Consider the following 24189-nt stretch of genomic DNA (forward strand, 5'->3'; position numbering starts at 1 on the left):
AGGGTCACATAGCTAGGAAGCAATGACTCTGAAATCCGTGCTCCAAAATCATGTTGTATTTTGTTTAGGACATTGGACCAAGGTTGGCAAACTTTTTCTGTAAAGAGCCAGATAGTAAATATTTTCAGCTTTGTGGGCCATTGGTCACTTTTACAACCGCTCAACTCGGCCTTATAACAGGAAAGCAGCCGTAGATGATACATAAATGGTCATGGCCATACTTGGCCAATGGGTGACCATGCATTAGACCATAACAAAATACCTCGGGGACAACTATGTTATCTCTGAAGATGTTCTATCCAGGTTTCTTTGACATCTTACTCTACTCTGCTCTCATCTCAACCTGTTCTCCTTTGGAGTCTGAATTCCTCATTGGATGGGAGACATCACCCATTCAGTTGTAATTTTCCAATCTTTCGTTAACACTAACTGGCATTTCAGAGTAATTGAATTTCAAAGTAGACTGAAGAGGAAAGACCATGTTTTTCTGCTTCAAATAAACTCTAATAATAGAAGAGGTTAAGCTTTAGAAACCAGTTTAACATGTTCTGTGGATACTTGGTTAAAGACTCTGTTAATACTACTTCCAAGTAAATTTGACTTCGTAACAAAACAACACAATAAGCAAAAAGAGGTTTGCTTTCTGAAGACATACAAGTAAATTATTTTAGGAATATAAACTAGAAATTAAATATAAATATAGAGAACTATGTTTATGAGGGTGAAGCAATTTAACAGATTTGCTATTCACAGATATCTAGTCCTTGCCTCCAAATTGCCTGCCTGCCCTCCAAACTGCCTGAGAATTTGGGGTCCAACAAGACACGTTCCTGCTCTATGTGCTGGGCCATAATACTAGACAAAAAACAAGACAGCACTTGCCCTCAAGGAGCTTAAACTAACTTGTAACATGGTCCAAAAGGAGATAAATTTAATATTTTCTTTTAAAATGTTACTAATTCTGAGGGGAAAAGAATGAATAGCCTCAGGTAGTTTTAAGCAGAGAACATCAGAAATGGAATGCAGAACCCATTTTTGTTTGCACATTATTTTGCAGGCCTTATTACCTGCAGACATATTTTTACACAATTTAGTCATAATGCGTGTGTCATTTCATACTCCATTTATTTCATAAACATTATATCATTATATCATATACTACTTGTAGTATCCGGGTGGATCTGAATGGCTGAATAATGTGATACTTGCTTATTCACGAAACGTTTATTGATGTCAGCTCTAAGCCAGGCTCTGTTGTTGGCACTGGGTATACAACAATAAACAGATCAGTTATTTTGGAGCATGGACACCGGTAGGGAAAGTTATTTCAGAACAAGAAAAGAATGCTTCAGGTGTGTGGTAGGAAAAAAGCAAGTAGCATAGAAGGGTCAAAGTTCTCTAGAATGGGATTCAATAGAAGAAGAAAGTAGAATAATACCTATAAATCCTGGAGGAAAGAATATTGTTTGAAGCCAGGTCATCATTTAGGCCTAGGAATTCTTTATGGATATGAATGAACTTAGGAGCTGTATTATCCATTCGCCCTTCTTGAAAAGACAGCAAGAGCTCTCGCCCAGGGGTGAATGAAGAAGCCTAGGAAAAGGATTCACTGGGAGCAATGATTGTGTACATTATCGCGCTAAAACTACATAACTGGGGAAATACGAGAACCACGGTTCCGGAAGATAATTTTTATATACAGCCCATTCTTGTTATTCATGGTAGTTAATGTTAATTTTTATATACAGCCCATTCTCGTTACTCATGGTAGTTAATGTGCCATAAAGGACCGGCAAACACTGAATTAGCAAAGACTGAACCATTGCTCCTAGGGGCAATACAGGGTTAGGTTCCTGCAAGCCTTTGGTTACAACATTTTTGTTGACCAATCAATACATAATCTTATTTTACGTATGTTTCTTTTTAAAGACACTTTACTTAGGGTGCCTGGGTGGCTCAGTCTGTTGAGCGTCTGACTTTTGATTTTGGCTCAGGTCATGATCTCAGGGTGGAGAGATTGAGCCCCACATCAGGCTCCACACTCAGCAGGGAGTCTGCTTGAGATTCCCCTGCCCGCCTGCACTCTTGCTCTCTAAAATCAATCAATCAATCAATCAATCAATCAATCTTTAAAAAAATTAAAAAATAAAGACATTTTATTTAATATATATTGTTTACTCATAACACTGAAGTCATGGCCAACAGCACTATAACTCATTCCTGAATGAAGCTTATCTGAGATACATATTTTCTCTGTAAGGTACATCACAGCACTTCAGGATTGTGCTTGGGGACCACATTAAAGGGTGAAATCACCAAGAAAAAGTACAAGAAGCAAAAAACTTGGCAGTAAATAGACTGGGAAAAGGACATTCGTTATGGAAGCTGAAACAAGAAGGCAGAGTGTCACCATGTTTGGCCTCATTTGAGAGTGGGCATGTGGGACAACCTTTTTTGCCATTCTGCACATGTCCATGGATGACAGCAAAAGCACCCCAAGTATTGATTTGGGGGGTTTACAAATTTTAGTGAGTAGGTGAATTCATAAATATGAAATCCATAAGTAATGGGGATTGACTATATCTTGACAATAGGAACAAAAAGTGTACGTTTGTGTGAGTGTGTGTGTATGTTCTGAAGGAGGGGCCAGGGAGGGTATGAAAGACCATGTGTGTTAACTTTCTTGTCTTTCTTGGTAGAAAATGAGGGGCTAGAGCAGGTACAATAAATACAACAGAAACTCTCTGTTTCTGTTGATGCATCAATACAGAGGCTTAAATATTATTTATTTTTTAAACTAAAAAAGGAATCACTAGATGAATTAAAAATAATTTTATAACTAACGAAAATCAGGAGATAGACATTGGGTCAGTGAGGAGAAGTACTGGGTGTGCTGATGTCCTCATTATTTGTAAGGGAGGATCATTTGATACTGTCTCAAGTTACTAAAGCAAGGACTAGAGCCGAGAGGGCAAAGAACTGTTCTGGCAAAGGAAAGCAGCAGGAAGCATGGCAGAAGTTAGAAAGGTGCTCCACGGTAGTCAGAAATGCACCCCACAGATGCCCAAGAATCCTTGCCAGGGGTTCACCTTAGTGGATAAATACAGTATTAAGTCCAAGTGGGTCAGCTCGGGTCCTCCCAGAAGCAGACACCAGCATGGGATGGGACACGCAAGAGATCTACCGAAGGAACTGCGCGGGAAGGAGAAAGGAGGTGGTGGCGGGCCGAGAGAGCCTGCCCACCGTGATACACAGCGGACATCCCGGCGAAAGGAGGCGGGGCAAGGAAGGGTTGCGTAGGGAGAGCTGCGGTACGGTTGTGAGACTATTTCAGCCGCGCTGATGGGGTATCCCTGAGCCAAAGTTGCCTGTTCTGGGAGGCCCCCGTGAGGAAGGACGAGCCGGCCAGGTCTGGCTCGAGTACCCCGCAGTGCTAGGTCACCGGCTGGGAGCAGCCTGGGGTGTGTGTGGGGGGGGGCGGTGCAGGGGGAGCCACGGCTTCGTGTGAACCCTGCGGAGTGGCTGGAGACGCAGGTGACTTCACCATACTCCCCGTGGCAGGTTCTCTTGAAGGCAGATCTGAGGGAGGCACTTCTGTGGCCTCCGCACCAATTATATCTGTTATGCCAATAAACGTGAACTCACCTGTTTTCTTTAAAAGGGCTCAGACTGGGCCATAAAATAAAACCCAGCTAGACGCTCTATGAAAGACCCCTTAAAACAGAGGGATTCAGAGGTTAAAAAGGATAAAATCATGCTAGGTAAATGAAAGCCTAGTTATAATCGTTTGATGGGATTCAAGCAAAGAAAACACATTAAAATGAAAAAGGATATAATACCTGAAACTTTAGTCTAGGTAATAAAAGTAAACATCGATGAAATCAAAACTTAATAGTTTGGGAACTTGAATTTGTCCCTTAGTGTAATGTTATACTTTGCTAAAGGGATCTTCCATTCTTAGCATTTAGATACATGCTTTCAAGTTGATGTAAGAGAAGATTCTTGATTCCCAGGGGAAACTCCCTATTTAAATTCTTATTTTATACACTATCTCCTTTACATGGCATATTATCAAGGTTGCAGTTTCATACTTAAAAAAGATTTTATTTATCTATTTGAGAGAGAGAGAATGAGAGAGAGAGAGCACAAGAGGGAAGAGGGTCAGAGGGAGAAGCAGACTCCCTGCTGAGCAGGGAGCCGGACGTGGGACTCGATCCCAGGACTCCAGGATCATGACCTGAGCCAAAGGCAGTCGCTTAACCAACTGAGCCACCCAGGCGCCCCTTCATATTTATTTATGTGTTTTATTTCATTAATGCCTGACTCACAATCTAAAATGCCACCTGATCCAGAACCTAAGGGAGGGTAGACTTATGGATGAATTGCACATTTCCTCTGAGGATGAGAGAGAATACATATAAAGCTGTTAGAGTATTTTGTACTGAGAGAGAGGAGCAAGGAAATTCACTTTTCATTCAGTACTTAACAATGGGCTTCTCCAGAGCCCAATGCCATTATAAAAATAGGACATTAAAAATATATGAAGTCAGAGTGGTTCTAGCAAATGAAAAATAAAAATCCACTTGTTCTGGGGGCGCCTGGGTGGCTCAGTCAGTTAAGTGTTCAACTCTTGATCTCCACTCGGGTCCTGATCTCAGGCTCGGGAGTTCAAGCCCCACCTTGGGCTCTACGCTGAGCGTGTAGCCTACTTTAAAAAAGTAAATAAAAATCCGCTTGTTCTGCCCTTTCTGCCTTTCAGTAACTGTACATTGTAAGGGGTCTAGTAAAGACTCAGCAAGTCAAAGAGGTTGGTTGAGCCATTCCGTAGACATGGAAAGTGGCACATGTGCTGAAAATAGCTCTGGCCCAAGCTTCATGACTCTAGTCTGAGCCTTCCAACAACCCAGATGTGTGACTTTTGACACACTGGCCTAATATGGCTCAAAATGAACACCCCTAGCAATTAAATAGTCCCCTCTTTTGGAAGGGGATCTCTACCTTCCCCAATATGGCCTCATTCCTAATTAATCTCCACAGCATTCCTCTCTCGGGCAGGTAGGTAAGTGAAGGATGACATAATTTCCCCAGGTTGCCTGGTGAGTCAGTTGCACAACTAGGAACAAAGCCCAGTTTTACTGGTGGCTAAGACCAAGAGGCTCAGCCCTACCTCGTGACACCTCCTCTTCAGTAAAATGACTAATTAAACAGTCAATTATTTGCTCTGGGTCTTGCTCTACAAATACCAGACAAGTTTCAGAGTCCACGTTCTCCAGGAGCATGCAATCTACAGGAAAAGAAAAATGGAAAAGGCCAAGAGATGGGGAAAATGGTTACATAGATGAGTAAGGTCTGCCATTTAATGCACAACATAGTGACTATAGTTAGTTATACTGTACCGTATCCTTGAAATTTGCTAAGAGAGTAGATCTTAAATGTTCTCGCCACACACACAAAAACATGTAACTATGTGAGATGATGGGTGTGTTAACCTTATTGTGGAAATCATTTTACAATATCACATATATCAAATCATCATGCTTTATACCTTAAACCTACACAGTGTAATTTGTCAATTATATCTCAATAAAGCTGGGGGAGAGGGGAGGACAGGCAGTTGTGAGCGCGTTTCACTGTACATGCTAGAGCAAACGGAGGAATATGTGAGTACGGGGCTCAATTTTTAACCAGTTATCTCTAGGGTGAGGAATTTCAAAACCTCAATTTTTAACCTTCTATTTGAGCTTCTTCTGTTCATTCTATTTGGAACTTCATTCATTGCTGAGTACCAGAGCCTTTGCAAGAAGTTTCAAATAAAAGCATACATGAATGGACCCAGGTTCTTCTTTAAGAAAAGATTTATCTATTTATTTGAGAAAGAGAGCAAGTACAGAGGGTGGGGGCAGAGGGAGAGGGAGAGAGAGTCCCAAGCAGACTCTGTGCTGAGCACAGAGCCTGACCCAGGGCTTGATCTCACGACCCTGAGGTCACAACCTGAGCAAAACCCAGAGTCAGACACTTAACCGAGTGGGTCACCCAGGGAACCTCTGAATAGACCCAGGTTATTGAGAAAGGGTAGAGATGCCAGGATGAAGTCTGTTCTGAGGCTCAGAATGAGGGAAGAGTTATTCCTGGGTAGATTCACTGAGAATAAAGGCAAAGGGCAGATGGTTCTTAAATTTCTGTCAAAGGAAGGTAGAACAGGTGTTTCCCAAGGCCCTCTAGTCTCCTGTTGACCAGTTGCAAGTCAATAGTCTTCCCCTTCTATTCCCTCCCACAAAGAATGGCCGTCCGTAGGACCTTGCCCCCTCTCCTGAATGTCCTAAAGGACGATCTCCAGCTTGCACCTAGGGACTGATTGTTGCTTCACTTACCTCCAACTTGGCTTCTCTCTCAGCCAAATAGGATGTAGGAGAGTTGGTCATAACATAGTTTCAAATAATTTTTATAATTAAAAAAAAAAAGTCTTCCCAAACATTATATTTTGGATCTGCATGCCAGTGTTGATCAGAGGTTTACTTTTAACTTTTGATTGTGGTTCTTTTTTTTTTTTTTAAGATTTATTAATTTATTTGAGAGAGCGAGCAGACTAGCGAGAACTTGAGGGGTGGGGTGGGAATGGGAGCAGAGGGAGAGGGAGAGGGAGAATCAGACTCCCTGCCAAGCAGAGAGCCCAACTCAGGGCTCAGTCCCATGCCCCCGGGATCACGACCCGAGCTGAAGGCAGATGCTCAACCGACTGAGGCACCCAGGACCCCTTGACTGTGGTTCTTGATCAAGACCTTACCTAATGTTGCAGAAGTAACATCCTGTTTCAGTACCCAAGGACCCCAAAGCCCTCCCTTCCTAACCCCTCTTTCACCTTGCATCTTGATCTTTAGTTTATTTCCAACTCCCTGTTCCCTTTCAAACAGAAGACTTCAGCATTCTTTTTTTTTTTTTAAAGATTTTATTTATTTATTTGACAGAGAGAGACATAGTGAGAGCAGGAACACAAGCAGGGGGAGCAGGAGAGGGAGAAGCAGGCTTCCCGCAGAGCAGGGAGCCCGATGTGGGACTCAATCCCAGGACCCTGGGATCGTGACCTGAGCCGAAGGCAGACGCTTAACTATTGAGCCACCCAGGAGCCCAAGACTTCAGCATTCTTACCTATTTTCATTTTCTGATATCAGAGCTCACAACCTCACTTTGCATCTCATTGATATGGCCCTGTCCCCTTTGTTTTTCCTTTTATTTAAGTTTTTTATTTGGAAATAATTTCAAACTTGCAGAAAAGCTACAAGAATTAAAAAAAAAAAATACTCAGAATACCAGTAACCCTTTACACGGATTCACCTTCTGTTAACATCTGGCTATATATGCTTTATCATTTGCTGTCTATCTCTCTGCCCCAATTTTTTTTTCTGAACCATTTGAGAATAAGTTGGCCATTTAGTTATAAATACTTAAGTTGTATTTCCTAAGAATTAGGATTTCTGGGCACTTGGGTTGCTCGGTTGGTTAAGCAACTGCCTTCAGCTCAGGTCATGATCCTGGAGTCCTGGGATCGAGTCCCGCATCGGACTCCCTGAAGGGAGTCTGCTTCTCCCTCTGACCATCCCCCCTCTCATGTGCTCTCTCTCTCATTCTGTCTCTCTCAAATAAATAAATCTTAAAAAAAAAAGAATTAGGATTTTCTCCTACATAACTACTGTATAGTTATCAACCTCAATTAATATAATGCTGATATCATACTTTTATCTAATTTAGTGTTCATATCCCAATTTTGTAAATTATTCCAATAATTTCTTTTTTTTTTAAGATTTTATTTATTTATTTGACAGAGAGAGACACAGCGAGAGAGGGAACACAAGCAGGGGGAGTGGGAGAGGGAGAAGCAGGCTTTCCGTGGAGCAGGGAGCCTGATGCAGGGCTCCATCCCAGGACCCTGGGATCATGACCTGAGCCAAAGGCAGACGCTTAACGACTGAGCCACCCAGGCGCCCCTCCAATGATTTCTTGTATGAAATTTTTTTCTTCCATTACAGGATCCAGTCTAAGACCAGATACTGCGTTTGTTTATCCCATCTCTTCAACCTCCTTTAATCTAGAACATTTCCACCGCCTTTCTTTGTCCTTTATGACATTGATCTTTTTAAAGAATATGGGTCCCTTTTTATTTTTAATCTTTAAAAAATATTTTTCTTTGAGAATTTTTTGGGGGGGCACCTGGCTGGCTCAGTCAGTTGAGCATCTGACTCTTGGTTTTGGCTCAGGTCATGATCTTAGGTCATGGCATTGAGCCCCACGTTGGGCTCCATGCTCAGCATGAAGTCTGCTTGAGATTCTTTCCCCCTCTGCTCCTCCTTCTGCTTGCACTCTCTCCCTCTCTCTCAAATAAATAAATAAAATCTTAAAAAAAAAAGGCATTTTTTTTGGTGCCACAAGCCCCCTTCCCTGCCGGTGCTAGCCACAGTTACATCACACCCAAACCCTACAGGTATTCTTTTAAAAAACAGAATATTCCTCATTTTGTGTTTGTGTGATTTTTTTCCCCTGTGGTTAGGTACAGGTTATACATTCCCCACTGGAATACTACAGCTAGAGGCACATGTGTCTGTCTGCCCCTCATTGGTAATGTTCAGTTTGATAACCTAGTCAAGGTGTTGTTCAATTTCTCCATTGTATAGTTACTACTTTCCCCCTACTTACTAATTAGCAATCTGGGGGACAAAGCTTAAGACCATACACATGTGCTCCTTCTCAAAATAACCACCTCCTCAGTTTTAGCATCCACTGATTAATCTTGCCTAACCAATCTTTATTATGATGACTACAAAATGATGAGTTTCACCCCCAGCATTCACTCCACATTCACCCGTTGACATTCAGCACTATGCTGCAAGCGTCCTCCTCTCGCTTCCACTGATTTGTTTCTTTGCTTGTCTATTTGTTACGGAATCATGGATCTCTAATTTTCTCCAAAGGTCCATAAATCATTACTGTCCTTAATTATTTAGTGCTCAAATATCCCAGATCTGGCCAGTGGAAGCCCTTTCAATCTCACTTTCTATGTCCTTATGACACATTTTTATTTATTTGTTGGGGAGAGACAGAGAGAGAGAGAGAGAGAGAGCACACAAACAGGGAGTGGCAGACAGAGGGAGAAGCGGGCTCCTTGCTGAGCAGGGGTCCTGGGATCATGACCTGAGCTGAAGGCAGATGTTTAACCGACTGAGCCACCCAGGCATCCCAAATTTTTAAATAGTCTCTTACTTTCTGCCATAACAAGATGCTCCAGCCTCATCTTTTGCTTCCACCCCAATCTCTTGCTTCCACCCCAACCCCCAACTTTCTCCTAAGGCCATTCTTAGAGATTACACAGCAGGAGGAATGCTTGAAGATGGTGCTTGAAGAATAGGGAGAGTGTTCAAGAAGGCACCGTGGTCCACTGTTTCAGATGCTACTGAAAGGTGGCAGGACAGGGCACATCACCTTTTCCACTGTTGTCCCGGGCAGGTGCTCTAGAAAAGGAAAGATGTGTTTGGACCATGCAGATGCAGTTACTGAGACCTCTACTATGTGCTGGGCACTGTGAGGGATACAGATTAGAAGACACCCATTCCAAGGAGGTGGTCCAACAAAATAGACACACACGTCCATAAATACCCATAATACACCCCTGCAAGTGCTTTCATTTTGCTGTCAATAAGGTACATACAGGGGTTTTGGGAGTTCTGGGATGAAAGACAGTATTTAAAGCTGGGAGAGTTGGAGTAGGTTTCATCGAGGTGACTTGGGTTAGACCTTGGAGGAGAGTAAGATTTGGAAAAATGGTTTTCCTGGTGAAAAAAAAGTCACTGCTTAGTTATGCTGAATCAGGTATGACTTTGCAACTTCATTCAACTAGATCCAGTCTCCTGCTGGGTGCTGTGAAGCACAGAAAGAAGGCCAGTGAATGTAGGGCAGCACTCTTGCTTGACGCCCAACTAAGGAAAGAACCGTCATGATGCCATCTAATTTTTATTTTCAGACACAGATGAAACATGTCCTTCATTCACCAGACTGAGCTTTCACAGTGCAGTGGTTGGTACAGGACTAAATGTGAAGCTGATGCTCTACACAAGAAGAAACTGGACCTGTGCACAAGTCATCAACTCCACAGTTTTGGGAAACTTGAATGTGACCAAGAAAACCACCTTCATTGTCCATGGATTCAGGCCTACAGGCTCTGCTCCAGTTTGGATGGAGGACTTAGTACAGGGTTTGCTCTATGTAGAAGACATGAATGTGGTTGTTGTTGATTGGAATCGAGGAGCTACAACTGTAATATACAACCATGCCTCTAGTAAGACCAAAAAAGTAGCAATAGTCTTGAAGGGATTTATCGACCAGATGTTGGTAAGAGAGAATTCTCTTATATGATTCAGAGCCAAATTAAAACTGGCCCATTCTCTGGAGATTTAAAACCAAGATAGATAAAAAGATAAAACCAAGAGGGACTATTTTGAAAACCCAACTAAGTCTCAGGGAAGGTAGAGAGCACAGCTGGAGGGAAGGCCCATAGGTATGGTCGTGCAAGTTGTGCACTGCACAGGGCACCCATCTAAGGGAGCACCAGTGTCATGGTACACACTGTAGATCTATATATTTATTATGATATTTTCCCAGTTAAGTGTCCTCAGGAAGGGACATCTTTTTCTAATTCACATAAAGGTGTCTTATGGGTAAGAGAGGTTCTGTCTGGGGGGTTTCTGGCTTCACTGTGTAGAGTTTCCTCATCTTCTCAAGCTATTCCCTTTCCTAGAAATGCCTAAAGTTTACCGACCCGATTATCCACAACCAAAACTGATACACGTGGGCTGATTGGAGATCTTTGTGTATGATTTATGTTTTTAGAAGACTCACAAAGATTACATAAACGTTAAATTTTATCTAGTGATCTATCTCATGAATTTTCCCCTTTACAAAAATAACAAAAAACAACCAAAAAAAGTGACTTTATATCAAAACTACCTCAGAGAGAATCAGGCCTGGTGGCCACTGTAGGCCAGGGGCAACAGAATTTTCACAAAAGCTCCCCACTTAAGCCACGGCCCTGGGAAAGTGAATAATATTAACATGACTCACCACAGGCTGTCCCAGCTGACTGCAGTCAGTGTTGTCCTCACCCCTACTCCTTCCTTCTCTGTCTGTGATGACTTTATGAACTGAGCCAGCATGAAGATAAAGGAGTTCACCAAAATGTTTCATTGCCCTTTTCCTCAATTGGGAGGGAATTAGAGATGTCCCAGCTTGATTTCTAGCAGAAGCATGGATGGAAACACCATGGCATAAAGGTTAAGGCCCAGGCTTTGAGTTGAACAGACTGGTTTGACTCCTGCTCTGCCCCTCCCCACCTGCCTGATACTGGGCAGGTTACTTTGACTCTGGGCCTCAGTTTCCTCTTCTGTATAATCAAAAGAATGGTATTTACTTTGTGGGGTTGTTGTGACATTTAAGTGAGCTCATAGATGTAAGTTGCTTAGAAATGTTTCTCCTAAGAACTGTTTCCAAAGTCAAGTTGAGGAAATTTCTCTAAGTGTTGTCAACTCCTTGGCTCCTCACAATTTATAATGATGGACCTCTTGAAATTCCAGGTACAAGGAGCTTCTCTTGACGACATTTATATGATTGGAGTAAGTCTAGGAGCCCACATAGCCGGGTTTGTTGGAAAGATGTACAATGGACAGCTGGGGAGAATTACAGGTAAGCCTTCCTGTGAGTGGGCACGGGTTAGTCAGCCCGGGTGGGATGTTCACTGAGGGAACATGATGCAGGCAATCCACGTCCTTGGGTTCAAGGCCAGCTCTTCCAATTACTTAACCCCTCTGAGTGTGTGTCCTCTTGTGCAAAGGAGAGACCATGATAATACTGACCTCAGGTTATTACTTAATAAAATACACTTGGTAAATGATATAAAATATGAAATATATAAATATATAAATAAGATAAAAATAAATAAAAATAAAATTTAAAATATACAATATAAAATATATTTAATAAAAAAGCACTTTGTAAATTGTATATGCAATAGAAAAGATTGGTGGTAACTATTTCTCTTCTGGTTAGAAAATACAGCTGTGGCCTTTGGGAATTTTATCTGTGCCCTCCAAACAGATAGCCATCTTTCTTTCACTTAATCTAAGATAGCCTGAGCCACATACCTAATATGTTTCCATCCCCAGACACAGTTGGAGTCTCATGATAGAAAGATGAGATAGGAATTTTGATAGTGAGGTTTTACCCTCTGAATATCAGCTTTCAGGACCAAGCTGAATGAAAACTCAGAAATACAGCAGATGAAACCCCAAAGGCCCCCTTGCTGGGTTCTCTTGCCTACTGCTCAGGCAACTTTTCCACAGCCACAGAGGACTGGCTGAGGGAGGCTTTCTGTTTCAGAGACTCAAGGCTTGCCCCCCTCCCCCATTCATACCCTTCCCAGGATCCATCCTCAAAGAGAGAGAGCTGTTTTCAATCTAGGGAATCTGGAGGGTAGAAGTGAACAGAGGAAGGAGAGATTCAAGCCAATTGTAAACTTTTAGCATCACAGTCTCTGAATGTGCTACTTGACTGGTACCCTGAGCAAGTCATTCCCATTCTCTCTCTCACACACACATCACTGGTGTCTCCTCTAGCCCGCTACTTGAGGTCACATTGTTTTGTTTTTCCTGGGTCTTTTTTCTTTTCTCATCTCAGTGAAAGTGGCCAAGGCCACCCTCACTTTATTTACCTGCTTTCTAGGGAGGCAGAGTTCTTTTTAAGTTTTTAACATTATTATTTTTATGTTTTAGAAAGCAACATGTCCTTTGTAAAAAGTTTCATTTCCTGGGGCGCCTGGGTGGCTTAGTCGGTTAAGCATCTGCCTTCGGCTCAGGTCATGATCCGGGGTCCTGGGATCAAGCCCCGCCTCGGGCCCCCTGCTCTGCGGGCAGTCTGCTTGTCCCTCTGCCCTTCCCCGCAATCATTCTCTCTCTCTCTCTCAAATACATAAATAATGTATGTATGATATTTACTTTGTTTCTCCTAAGAACTGTAAATGTATTTGAGAGAGAGAGAGTGAGAGAGAAAGAGAGAGCATGGGTGGGGGGGCAGAGGGAGAAGCAGACTCCCCAATGAGCAAGGAGCCCAATGCAGGCTTGGTTCTGGAACCCTGGGATCCTGACCTGAGCCGAAGGCAGACGCTTAACCAACTGAGCCACCCAGGCGCCCCCATAAATAAAATCTTAAAAAAAAAGTTTCATTTCCTTTATGGGATCAAAGGATAGATAGCTTGAATCTGCTTGTGTCCCTTATCCGTTGGGAGCTCTTCTGGCGGGTGGGATTTTCCCCAGTGGTGCGTTAAGAACCCGCACAGCTCTCCCCACCTCGCCCCACCCCCATAGTCCTGATTTGTGGTGTTTCCTGATCTCCATGGTTTGAATATGCTCACCACTGCTGATTTCAAGCTGCCAGCCTGACATCACCAATCACAAAGTTTGGGAAGAGATGAGCAAAGTCTATAGTCTAGTGCTGGCCCTAGCAGACTCCAGCCCACCACTGCCTCATTCTGTCTCACCCCCCATTTTGCTCCCAGCAAATCTGTTCCCACCACTACTATGAACGTGAGTGCGGTGTAACCTGGTTTCTGACCATGGATGGGAAGTCCCCAAGCCAGCCTGCCTTCCGCTCTGGGCCTGGGTGCCGCTAATGGTTCACACCTCAATTTTCTGGCTCCCCTGACTTTCCCACATTCTCCAGATGCCTTATCCTCTCTGATCCTCACAGTCAGTCTCTACTGTCCTCCAGAGCAGCTTCGGGGTGAAAACGTTTCCCTTCTCTGCTCACCTTCCACCACCTTTTCTGACTGGCCTCACTGGATTGTGGAGTAGGAATTGGGCCTGTTGCCTAGAGACACAATTCACACCTGACTCCCCCACATTGGATGGTTCTACTTGTTAATTAGCTAGACCATAATGGCTGCCTCATTTCCTCCATATCTCTCCTTTCATCTGCCCTTCCTTTGGCTTTTTCTCTCCAGGCACCTCTCCTGGTTTTATTTCTCATTAACTTCTTAATGTTTTTTTGTTTTTTTTTTAATTTTGAATAAGCTCCCTGCCCAACGTGGCTCTTGAACTCATGACCCTGAGATTAAGAGTCGTGTGCTCTACTGACTGAGCCAGCTAGGCGTCCCCTATTTCTCATCAACTTCTTTAACACAAGATGGTGGACCTTAAGTGGATTTTAAAATATTCCAAGTACCTACATCACTTGATAATACATTGTATTTGCTTCTCAAACTTAAGGGTGTGTCAAAATCCCCTTAGGGGTGCTGGTTACAATACCAACCTCCTGAACCAGCAGTCTGGAGTTGGGGTCCAGGAATCTACCTTAAGCAGAAGATGCAGGTGGTCTGAACCCCATACTTTGAGAAATGACCTTGGAGCTGTGCTGTCCAATCCAGTAGCCACTAGCTATATGTAGCCACTGAGCACTTGAAATGTGGCTAATACAAATTGAGATGTTCTGTCAGTACAAGACACACACTGGATTTCAAAGACTAGGTTAAAAAAGTGATATTAAGAAACCTCAAATTTTTTATATTGATTACATGTTGAAATGGTAATATTCTGGATATGCCAGGTTAAATAAACGGGGTTGAATACAGCGTATTATTAAATTAATTCTTCTTACTTCTATTTACTTTTTTTTAAAGGTTTTATGTATTTATTTGAGAGAGAGAGAAGGAGAGATAGAGAGCACGAGAGGGAAGAGGGTCAGAGAGAGAAGCAGACTCCCCGCTGAGCAGGGAGCCCGACACGGGACTCAATCCCGGGACTCCAGGATCATGACCTGAGCCGAAGGCAGTCGCTTAACCAACTGAGCCACCCAGGCGCCCTCTATTTACTTTTTAAATTGGCTTCTAGAAATTTTAAAATTATATGTGTAGCTCACATTATACTTTTATTGGACAGCATTGCCTTGGAGAGTCCATGGTGAAGTTGGGGATGGGAAAAGGAGGCCCCTGAAACCGCACGCAAAATATCAGATGTCTGTCTGCGGAGGGGTCTATGTTGGATGTCTGTCTGTCTGCAGAGAGGTTTATGTTGGATGTCTGTCTGTCTGGGGAGAGGTGTAGGGCTTTCTTCAAATTCTCAGATTTGTTAATGTTGTAATAAAAGTCAGTGAGCACCATCTAGATACTTCTGGTGATCTTTGAACAATAAGAAAGAGCTCCATTTTCCCATTGTGTTTCTATTCTGTAATCATCTCAAAATGTTCTGGATTCAGATCCAGTAGTCCTTTTATAAGTCTTCTGAAATAGCTGTTAATTCTACTTCCATTTTGCAGATTTAAAAAAAACCTGAGGTTCAGAGAAGTAAAGTGACCCACCTAAGGTCATATAGCTGGTTGGTGTTAGGTTTGGGGCCTCAAGTCACATCTCTCTGACTCCAGTGGTCTCTGTCCACACAAAATATATAGCTTTTTAGAGCACTGTAACTGTGATTTTTGGCTGACATTGTAAGCCAGTTATTTGCTATGAATTGTCACCAAGGTGATATTTCCAAACTTCCTATCTCCATCTCCATTTGTGCCTTCTGCCCTAATTCTCAGTAGCACCCTCATCACTCTCAAAATTGCTCTGGTTTGAATGTTCATTCATTCAAACTGATTTCTCTGCTGATTTCTCTGTTGTGGATCTGGAGGCTGCTATAAACTGGGGCTCTCACTATTCCTTTTCTTAGACCAACAGTGCTGCTATTTTATGGGGGGAGGGGGGCTTCCTTAGCAAACTCTTTCTAAGGTCGTGAGTTTCTCTTGCTGTGTTGAGAATGTCCTGTGGACCTGGGTGTCTGGGTGTTGGTCCATCTCCACCCACATCAGTTTCAGTGGAGAGCAAACTGAAGAAGAAAAGCTAGAGGGGTGAGGAAGAGAAAGATAAGGAAGGGAGGCAGATCAAGACAAGCCTCAAGGAAGCAAGGGAGTTGGGAGAGGAGAAATAGAAAGATGGAAGCCAGAACCAGGGAAGTCAGGCAAGAATGCCATCTCTTGGATTTTATATCTAACACCAGGGGATGGAAGATGACATTTAAAATGACTTTCTTAGACTCAGGACTCTGAGACATCCCTTGGAACCTTCTTCACTCCGGGTAGGTTGCTAGTAAGCAGCGTTTTTGGGAACCTCTGGTGGTTTGTCGTTGACTGTTGTTTTTAAAGTTTTTAGTTTGTGGTTACATCACCGGAGCTGCACTCTTGTTTTTTCAGCTGATGGTTAGGAACGCCCAGCTCGCATTGACTAAGGGCAAGCAATCAGCTCAGGCATTTATGGGGTGGGTTAGTTCTGCAGGAACTGACACCACACCTCTATGATACCTGGCCTGATCAGTGAGTTTCACACTTTTCCACTGGGTCTGGCAATGAAACCAAGAGTTCAACAGAGAGAGGTCATTGCATTGTGAGGCTGCGGCTCTTGTTAAGACACTTGATCTCCCTGAACCTCGCTTCCTGCATCTGTAAGATGGGAATAATAGCTACTCAGCCTCCCAACAGGCTTGCGATGTGGATCATATGAGCAAGTATATATGAATAAAAATTGACACTGTAAAGGAGTTTTATTAATAACAAGAAGGAAAGGTTGAGGGAGGTTTCTGGATCATTTAAGATGGAATAAGCATAAGCATAGCATCTGCTTTTTATATGTACCCTCAGGCGCTTTTTTCCTGAGGAACCGGTTTATCCCCATGCCCTGGTCCCCCAATGTGCACTCCCTGCTGTTGAGCCTTGCACAAGATACAGTTCCTAATGGGGTCTGGATGCCATTCCCAGGGGACACTGCCAGGCTAGCCATCTCTTCTGTGGGAAAAGGCTACAGGGCTGTGGAAAGGTGCCTGAAAAAGCAAGATGGGAATGTGAGTGCTTGCCCACCCGAGAGTGCCCCGCAGCCAGTTTGCCATCCTCATGGGAAGGGATCAAAAGCTGGGCTGCCGGTGACTCATGGCGTGGGGCTGCCAAGCCAACTCGGTTTTCTTTCCAGGTCTCGACCCTGCGGGCCCTTTATTCAATGGGAGACCTCCTGAGGACAGATTAGATCCTGGTGATGCACAGTTCGTTGACGTCATCCATTCCGACATTGATGGTAAATTATCCTTGTGGGTCAGTGAGTACCCCCTCCCACGCTCCTAAAGAGTCTCCCCCTGAGGGGATCATCATGCAGGGGTGGATCAGGTTCCTCCAGATTCCCTCTTTTCCTGCAGGGCAGGATTCCAAATCCACCGAAATAACTGAAGGGACGCTAGTTTAATGTAGGCATCCAAGATGTCTTGCTGGAGCGGAGGTGCTTTTCCCATCAACGTTTCTTATTTTTAAGGTGATCATCTTGACCAATCCAAGTGCAGGCTGATTTGCACACCATGTGGAGAAATGTTTCCATATATGCAGTGGGCTTTGGATGCATGATTTCTGTTTTATTTTCGTAAGCTGAAAGATATGTTCAAGTGTGGTGTCTCTATGGAGAGAATTCTGAGCCATCTATAGCTCTCCAGCTCTCTGTGGTTCTTCTTGGCCATTTCTGTCTTTTATGGTGCTGATTTCATATCAGGGGTTGGGTACATGATATGGGGGTTGGGGTGATGTTAAAGATGGGTCTTTATATCCAGATGTCTGGGAGAAGAGCCAGAGTAGGAACCTGGGGAGGGTTGAGGGAACAGAGCAGAGTAGTCTTTAGTAATACACCCTCTTTTTGATACAACCACCTGAAAAACCCTTAATCAGGGGCGCCTGGGTGGCTCAGCCTGTTAAGCATCCGACTCTTGATTTCAGCTCAGGTCATGATGTCAGGGTCAGGGGATCGAGCCCCCCATCTGGCTCCATGCTCAGTGCAGACTCTGCTTGTCCTTCTCCCTCTGCTCTACTCCTCCCCTGCCCCTCATGCCCTGTCCCTAAATAAATAAATAAAATCTTAAAAAGAAAAAAAGAAAGAAATTGCCATCTTTGGAAAAAAAAGAAAGAAAAAGAAAAACCCTTGACCACCTATCACAGGCTCTCTGGTGTGGTATTCAGCAATTGTTGGCCTTAGAGGAAATGTCTCTGTGAAATGGCTGCATTCATACTATGTAGTTTGCAGAGTATTACCTTCCTTAAGTGCAGTACCTCAATGCCATTTTAATGCTTGATGGAATGGAGAGATGGAATTTTTTATTCTTGGAGCAAGAGTGAATTTTGAGGAAAGAGAATAAGCTTTGCAGTCAGGCAGAGGGAGGCGCAGATCCGAGGTTCTGTCCTTTCTAGTGGTGTCATTTTGTTCAGTAGATCCTCTGAACCTCAGTGTCATCATCTGTAACTTACTTCATCTGAATTTACCAATGGCTACTTTTTTAGACATGGTGAAAATTAGAGGACGGGTATATTTAACACCTAGTACCATGCCCACAGACACATGTAGGTTCTCAATATGTAATAGCTATTATTATTGCAGTGATGCACTATATATGTAAACGTGTATCATTTAAATCAAGCATTTTACTGATTGTTTTGTGGTTACAAGGTTAAAGAGAATAAGCAATTATTAAAGCAATCTACAATTCTTTCTAAATAATTAGCTGGGTAACTTTGGGCAAAATATTTAAATAAGTATAACAACACCACCACAATCCCTGCCTATATCCTTCGAGCAAGTGAACTATGCAGTGTGAAAAGTTCAAAAATAAAAGCCTAATGTATTCTCCTTTAGCACTGGGCTACAAGGAGCCATTAGGAAACATAGACTTCTACCCAAATGGAGGATTGGATCAACCCGGTTGTCCCAAAACAATATTGGGAGGTAAGTGCAGATACTTTATATACTGTACAGTAGTGGTTTTATTTTTATTTTTATTTTTTATAAAGATTTATTTATTTATTTGAGAGAGCAAGAAAGAGAGAGAGAGAGTACATGAGAGCGGGGAGGGTCAGAGGGAGAAGCAGGCTCCTCGCTGAGCAGGGAGCCCGATGCGGGACGCGATCCCAGGACTCCGGGATCATGACCTGAGCCGAAGGCAGTCGCTTAACCGACTGAGCCACCCAGGCACCCACAGTAGTGGTTTTAAAAGGCATATTTTAAAAATCTGATCTTATTCTCTGGATAATAGTTTTTAATAGAAAACAAATCATTGGGATGCCTGGGTGGCTCACTCAGTTAAGTGGCTGCCTTTGGCTCAGGTCATGATCCGAGGGTCCTGGGATTAAGTCCCGCATCGGGCTCCTTGCTCAGCAGGGAGCCTGCTTCTCCCTCTGCCTGTAGCTCCCCGTGCTTGTACTCTCGCCCACGCTCTCTCTCTCTAACAAATAAATAAATAAAATCTTTAAAAAAAAAAGAAAACAAATCATTTGAGAAGATATAGTATAAATATAAATTATATCTTAAAAATTATTATTCAGATATACTCCTTAAAAAAAAGACCCATTGCAGCATTATTTACAATAGCCTAGATATGGAAGCAACCCAAGTGTCCATCGATAGATGAATGGATAAAGAAGATGTGGTATACTTATACAATGTAACATTGCTCAGCCATAAAAAGGAATGAATCAAATCATTTGCCACAACATCGATGGAACTAGAGGGTATTATGCTAAGTGAAACTAGTCAGAGAAAGACAAATACCACACGATTTCACTCAAATGTGGAATTTAAGAAACAAAACAAATGAACAAAGAAAAAAGAGACGAAGAACGGACTCTTTAACTATAGAGAACAAACTGATGGCTACCAGAGGGGAGGTGGGTGGGAGGATGGGTGAAATAGATGAAGGGGATTAAGAGTGCACTTACCATGATGAGCACTGAGTAATGTACAGAATTGCTGAATCACTATATTGTACATCTGAAACCAATATAACACTGTATGTTAGTTATACTTAGTTTAAAAAAATAAATTTTAGGGCGCCTGGGTGGCTCAGTTGGTTAAGCGACTGCCTTTGGCTCAGGTCATGATCCTGGAGTCCCGGGATCGAGTCCCACATCGGGCTCCCCGCTTAGCGGGGAGTCTGCTTCTCCCTCTGACCCTCCCCCTTCTCATGCGCTCTCTCTCTCTCTCTCTCTCAAATAAATGAATAAATAAGTAATCTTTAAAAAATAAATTTAAAAAAATAACCATAACCATATGATTAAAAGCTATTATGAATTATTTCTCTCTCTTGAAAAGGTGTGTCCTTGATCTAGAAGTTCCATATCTAGGAATTTCTCCTAGAGAGATAATGGAAAAGGTAGACAAAAATCAAAGTGCAAAGATATCTGACACAGCGTTATTTATAATAGCTAAATTTTTAGAAATAGTCTAAATATCCGACATGGAAAATGGTTAAATAACTATGGTATGCCCACATAAAGGAATATAATTGTTAAAAAGTCATATTTTCAGATTAATGAAAATGCTTACAATAGGATATTAAGTGCGAAAGACACAAAACTATACAGTATGATACCGATTTGTTTTTTTAAATGTATATTTGTACATGTGTAAGTATAGAAGAAAAGACTAAACATAAATGCTGCAAATAATTATTAGTGGTAAACTGTGGATATTGGACTTCTAGGTGATTTTTGCATCATCATCTCCTATTGTATTTTCTAAATGAGCATTTTTTATTTTATAATGAGAAAAAACTCACAAAACAAAAAAATGGGTGGTTAGAGGGGAACATAAAAGTAATGTGGGGGACAGAATAAAAAAACCCATCCTTAAGTGCTCTGAATATGTATTTCACCATTGCTAGAGAAAGTTAAATAATCAAGGTTGTGATTCTAGAAAAAGATGATCTTGTTACAAAATGGTAGTTGTATACAGCCCCGTGGAAATGACACGGTGTTTGGAAATGATCCAGATGAAATGGCTTAAGTAGGGTCTACCATATTGTACCATAAATGGTGCAGGCTCAAATTCTGTCCTGTGTGGTGTAGCATCACTACCTCTCAGGAGCCAAAGATAATGTGCCTTGCTTATAAAGGACATTCTCTGTATTGCTATCAATGTCATTGTTTCTGCAAGTGGAAGTTCCAGGAACAATAATTCAATACTGACCTGTCAGATTTAGTCCAGTCCAGCGTGGCCCCATGCCAACCCATGCTTCTCTTCTCTTGCCCCAGTTTATTTCTGTCCTTCACTGATCTCCTCTATGGGCATAAGTGGACTCAGAGGGAAGAGGAAACATGGGTCTGATTCCAGCACTCAATGCCTCTCCAAGCCATGAACTCATAATCATAACTCTTCTTTTCCTGGGGTTCACTGTTTCCTACCCAGATCCTCACCTCCTTTGTTTACCCATCTTTGGGACCCTGCTCCCTTTTCTGAATGACTTACTTCATCATCGGCCCCATCCACCTTCCAATAACCTTTCAGTGCTGTGTGCTGTCGTGCTTCATCATGTCCAACCCTCCTGATGCCATCTCCGCACTTCGCAGCTTTCCCCTCTCACCATTGCACTGCCTGGCACCCACTAGGAATTAACTGGAGGTTTTCCTCACCTCCTCTTGCCCATTCATGGCTTCCAGTGCCACTTGCCATTGTTCACTCCCTCTTACTTCATTCACGCTTCACCCTGTAGCAGAAATGGAACCCCTACCTCTGGGCTTCTCTCATGAATACCCTGTGTACGCCCATTAGAGAACCCCTTAGGTCTCTGCCAGGTCAGCCCCCACCTTGGCGTGAGAACATTCTGGAGCTGTCATGGAGTCTTGTTAATTGAGTACAAGGTCCAGGCAAACTTGCTAACTTTTCCATGGCTCTCAAAAATACTAGAGAATCCTTGGGGCGCCTGGGTGGCTCAGTCGTTAAGCGTCTGCCTTCGGCTTGGGTCATGGTCCCGGGTCCCAGGGTCCTGGGATCGAGCCCCACGTCGGGCTCCCTGCTCGGCGGGAAGCCTGCTTCTCCTTCTCCCACTCCCCCTGCTCGTGTTCCCCCTCTCGCTGTGTCTCTCTCTGCCAAATAAATAAAATCTTTAAAAAAACAAAAAAAAACTAGAGAATCCTTATGTTTATCTCTTGCCGACTCCCTGTGATCACCCCTCATGCTTCTATTCTGAAAATCTCCCTACCTATAAACCCTCACCTCTTAAAGGTGACCTAAATGTGCCTTTTTACCTAGATTGAGATCTCACCTGAGGGAGCCATTCTGTCTCTCCTCATTTTAGTTTACAAGGTCAATCTTGACTGTCCTGTTAACCTTGTGCCCCCAGGGTGGAAGCATCCCCCATTCTTTTTTAAGATTTTTTTAAATTTATTTATTATCTGAGAGAGAGAGAGCACGAGAGGGAGGAGGGTCAGAGGGAGAAGCAGACTCCCCGCTGAGCAGGGAGCCCGATGCGGGACTCGATCCTGGGACTCCAGGATCATGACCTGAGCCGAAGGCAGTCGCTTAACCAACTGAGCCACCCAGGTGCGCCCCGCCCCCCATTCTTTTAAAAAGCTGTCTCCTCTGCCTCCCCTCCTTGGGAGTAATCCTCAATACCTTCTTTCTCTGTCTACTAGTTTAAATGTGCTTGCCTTCCGCTGAAAATCTCTGGAGAAACTATCATTGGATTTTTCTCTTCCTTTTCAATGACAAAGGAAGGACATGGGTTGAATCCTGATTCTACCACATAATACCTGTGTGACCTTGGTCAAGTCATTTAAGCTCTCTGAGTCTCAGTGTCCTGCTGGGTAAAATGGGGATAATCATGCCTATCTTCTTTCATCCTGCCACGTGCCAGCGTGAATCCTGATCTATGGGTTTTTATAAGGATTCAGTGGAATAAAATACATTGAAGCTGTTAGCACAGCGCCTGGCCTATAGGAGACAGATGATGAATCGTGCGCGTGCATACCGTGTGATGCGCTATTGTTAAACGCTGCAGCTGCTCTACTCTTTGATCCTTCCTTTGACAATCAGGATTGCGATATTTTAAGTGTGACCACCAGAGGTCCGTGTACCTGTACCTTTCTTCTCTGAGAGAGAACTGTTCTATCACCGCGTATCCCTGTGACTCCTACCGGGATTATAGAAACGGCAAGTGTGTCAACTGTGGCATACCACAAAAGGAGTCCTGTCCCCTCCTGGGTAAGTCCAAGCAGTTTTCCCCTTTGATTCACAAAGAGTTCATTTTTGGTAGAATCCTAGCACCATTTTACTATCTAAAAATGGGCCTGAAAATTACGTGGTTTAAAAAAATTTTTACTTAGTTTTTTCCAGCCAATTTGTTCTGCGAAGTCCTCTTGGACCTTAGAAAAGCCATTTGTATGCGATTTCATCTAGAGGGCAGTGCAACCTCCCTGGACATGCCAGCATAATAAAGAAGGTTCCAAACGAGTTTCCAAGCCCACCCAGGGCATAGTTACCTTACATAGCCAGCTCCCCTGGGGAAAGAAACATCCTCTTCATGCACGCAACCTCTCTGCTGGGGGAGAGTCACAGAGGGCCCAGACTCTCCTGTCAAATGAGCCTTGCAGAATGACTCCTTCCAACAAACTGTGTCTGTAAATGCCCTCACACTGAACCCTGACTCTTATGTGCATGTGCAGGGTGGAGTGGGGGTCACAGATATACTGTGGAGGCTGCTTGCACATTTGCTAACGATTGGTAGAAATATTCCAGACGGTGAGGCTTTGAAACTGGAAGATCATGAGAATTTTCTAATTGTTCAAAGGAAAAACCCATGTTAATATCAGGGCATGCTAGAGACAAGGGGTTTTCAACCTTGATTGTGCCTAAGTTAATTGGAAAGCTCTAGGGAGCTTTTAAAAATTACTCATGTTCCCATTCCGGATCAGTCAAGTCAGCATGTGAAGGCCATTCTCTAGGGGTGGGGACAGAGGAGAGAGAGAAACCTCACTGATAGCACTCAGCCTCATTCCTGCAGGCACAAACCTAAAGGAGAGGAGTCCCCTGCTTGTTTACATAGTCATAGCAAGCTCAGGTTCTGTGCAATTTTGGGGCCTAACTGTAGTTCTTCAAGAAAGCACAATGCTTGGCAAGAGTGATGCTATTTTAGGTATAAACCTGAATCTTTTTTAATCTGTAAAATTAATGTATTACTGAAAAATGTCAGCGCTCTTCTTAGTCTACACAGTGTGTGGGAGAACTAGTGTGCTACTAAGAACCAGGGTGATACAATGTCAGTAAAAATGGGGGAGAGCCACTGTGGGGTCATTTTGCAAGTCTCAGCTCTGAGGGATAGGGTAGCA

At 43.2% G+C, this 24189-nt stretch overlaps 1 protein-coding gene across 2 annotated transcripts in view; it reads left to right on the forward strand.

Annotated features, from left to right (window-relative positions):
* LIPH (lipase H) overlaps positions 1–24189 on the forward strand; it is a 46322-nt gene that overhangs the window by 8480 nt on the left and 13653 nt on the right. The window contains exons 2-6 of one of the 2 annotated variants that reach the window (XM_028101136.2): positions 10010–10377; positions 11616–11724; positions 17030–17131; positions 18725–18814; positions 22898–23065. In XM_028101136.2, coding sequence (XP_027956937.1) covers positions 10010–10377; positions 11616–11724; positions 17030–17131; positions 18725–18814; positions 22898–23065 — 837 coding nt within the window. The remainder of the gene's footprint in view (positions 1–10009; positions 10378–11615; positions 11725–17029; positions 17132–18724; positions 18815–22897; positions 23066–24189) is intronic. The other variant, XM_088017986.1, reaches the window with a different exon arrangement.

This window comes from Eumetopias jubatus, unplaced genomic scaffold, assembly GCF_037043125.1.
Source record: "Eumetopias jubatus isolate StellerSeaLion01/CBP00866 unplaced genomic scaffold, mEumJub1_p1.0 scaffold_1, whole genome shotgun sequence".
NCBI classification, from domain to species: Eukaryota; Metazoa; Chordata; class Mammalia; order Carnivora; family Otariidae; genus Eumetopias; species Eumetopias jubatus.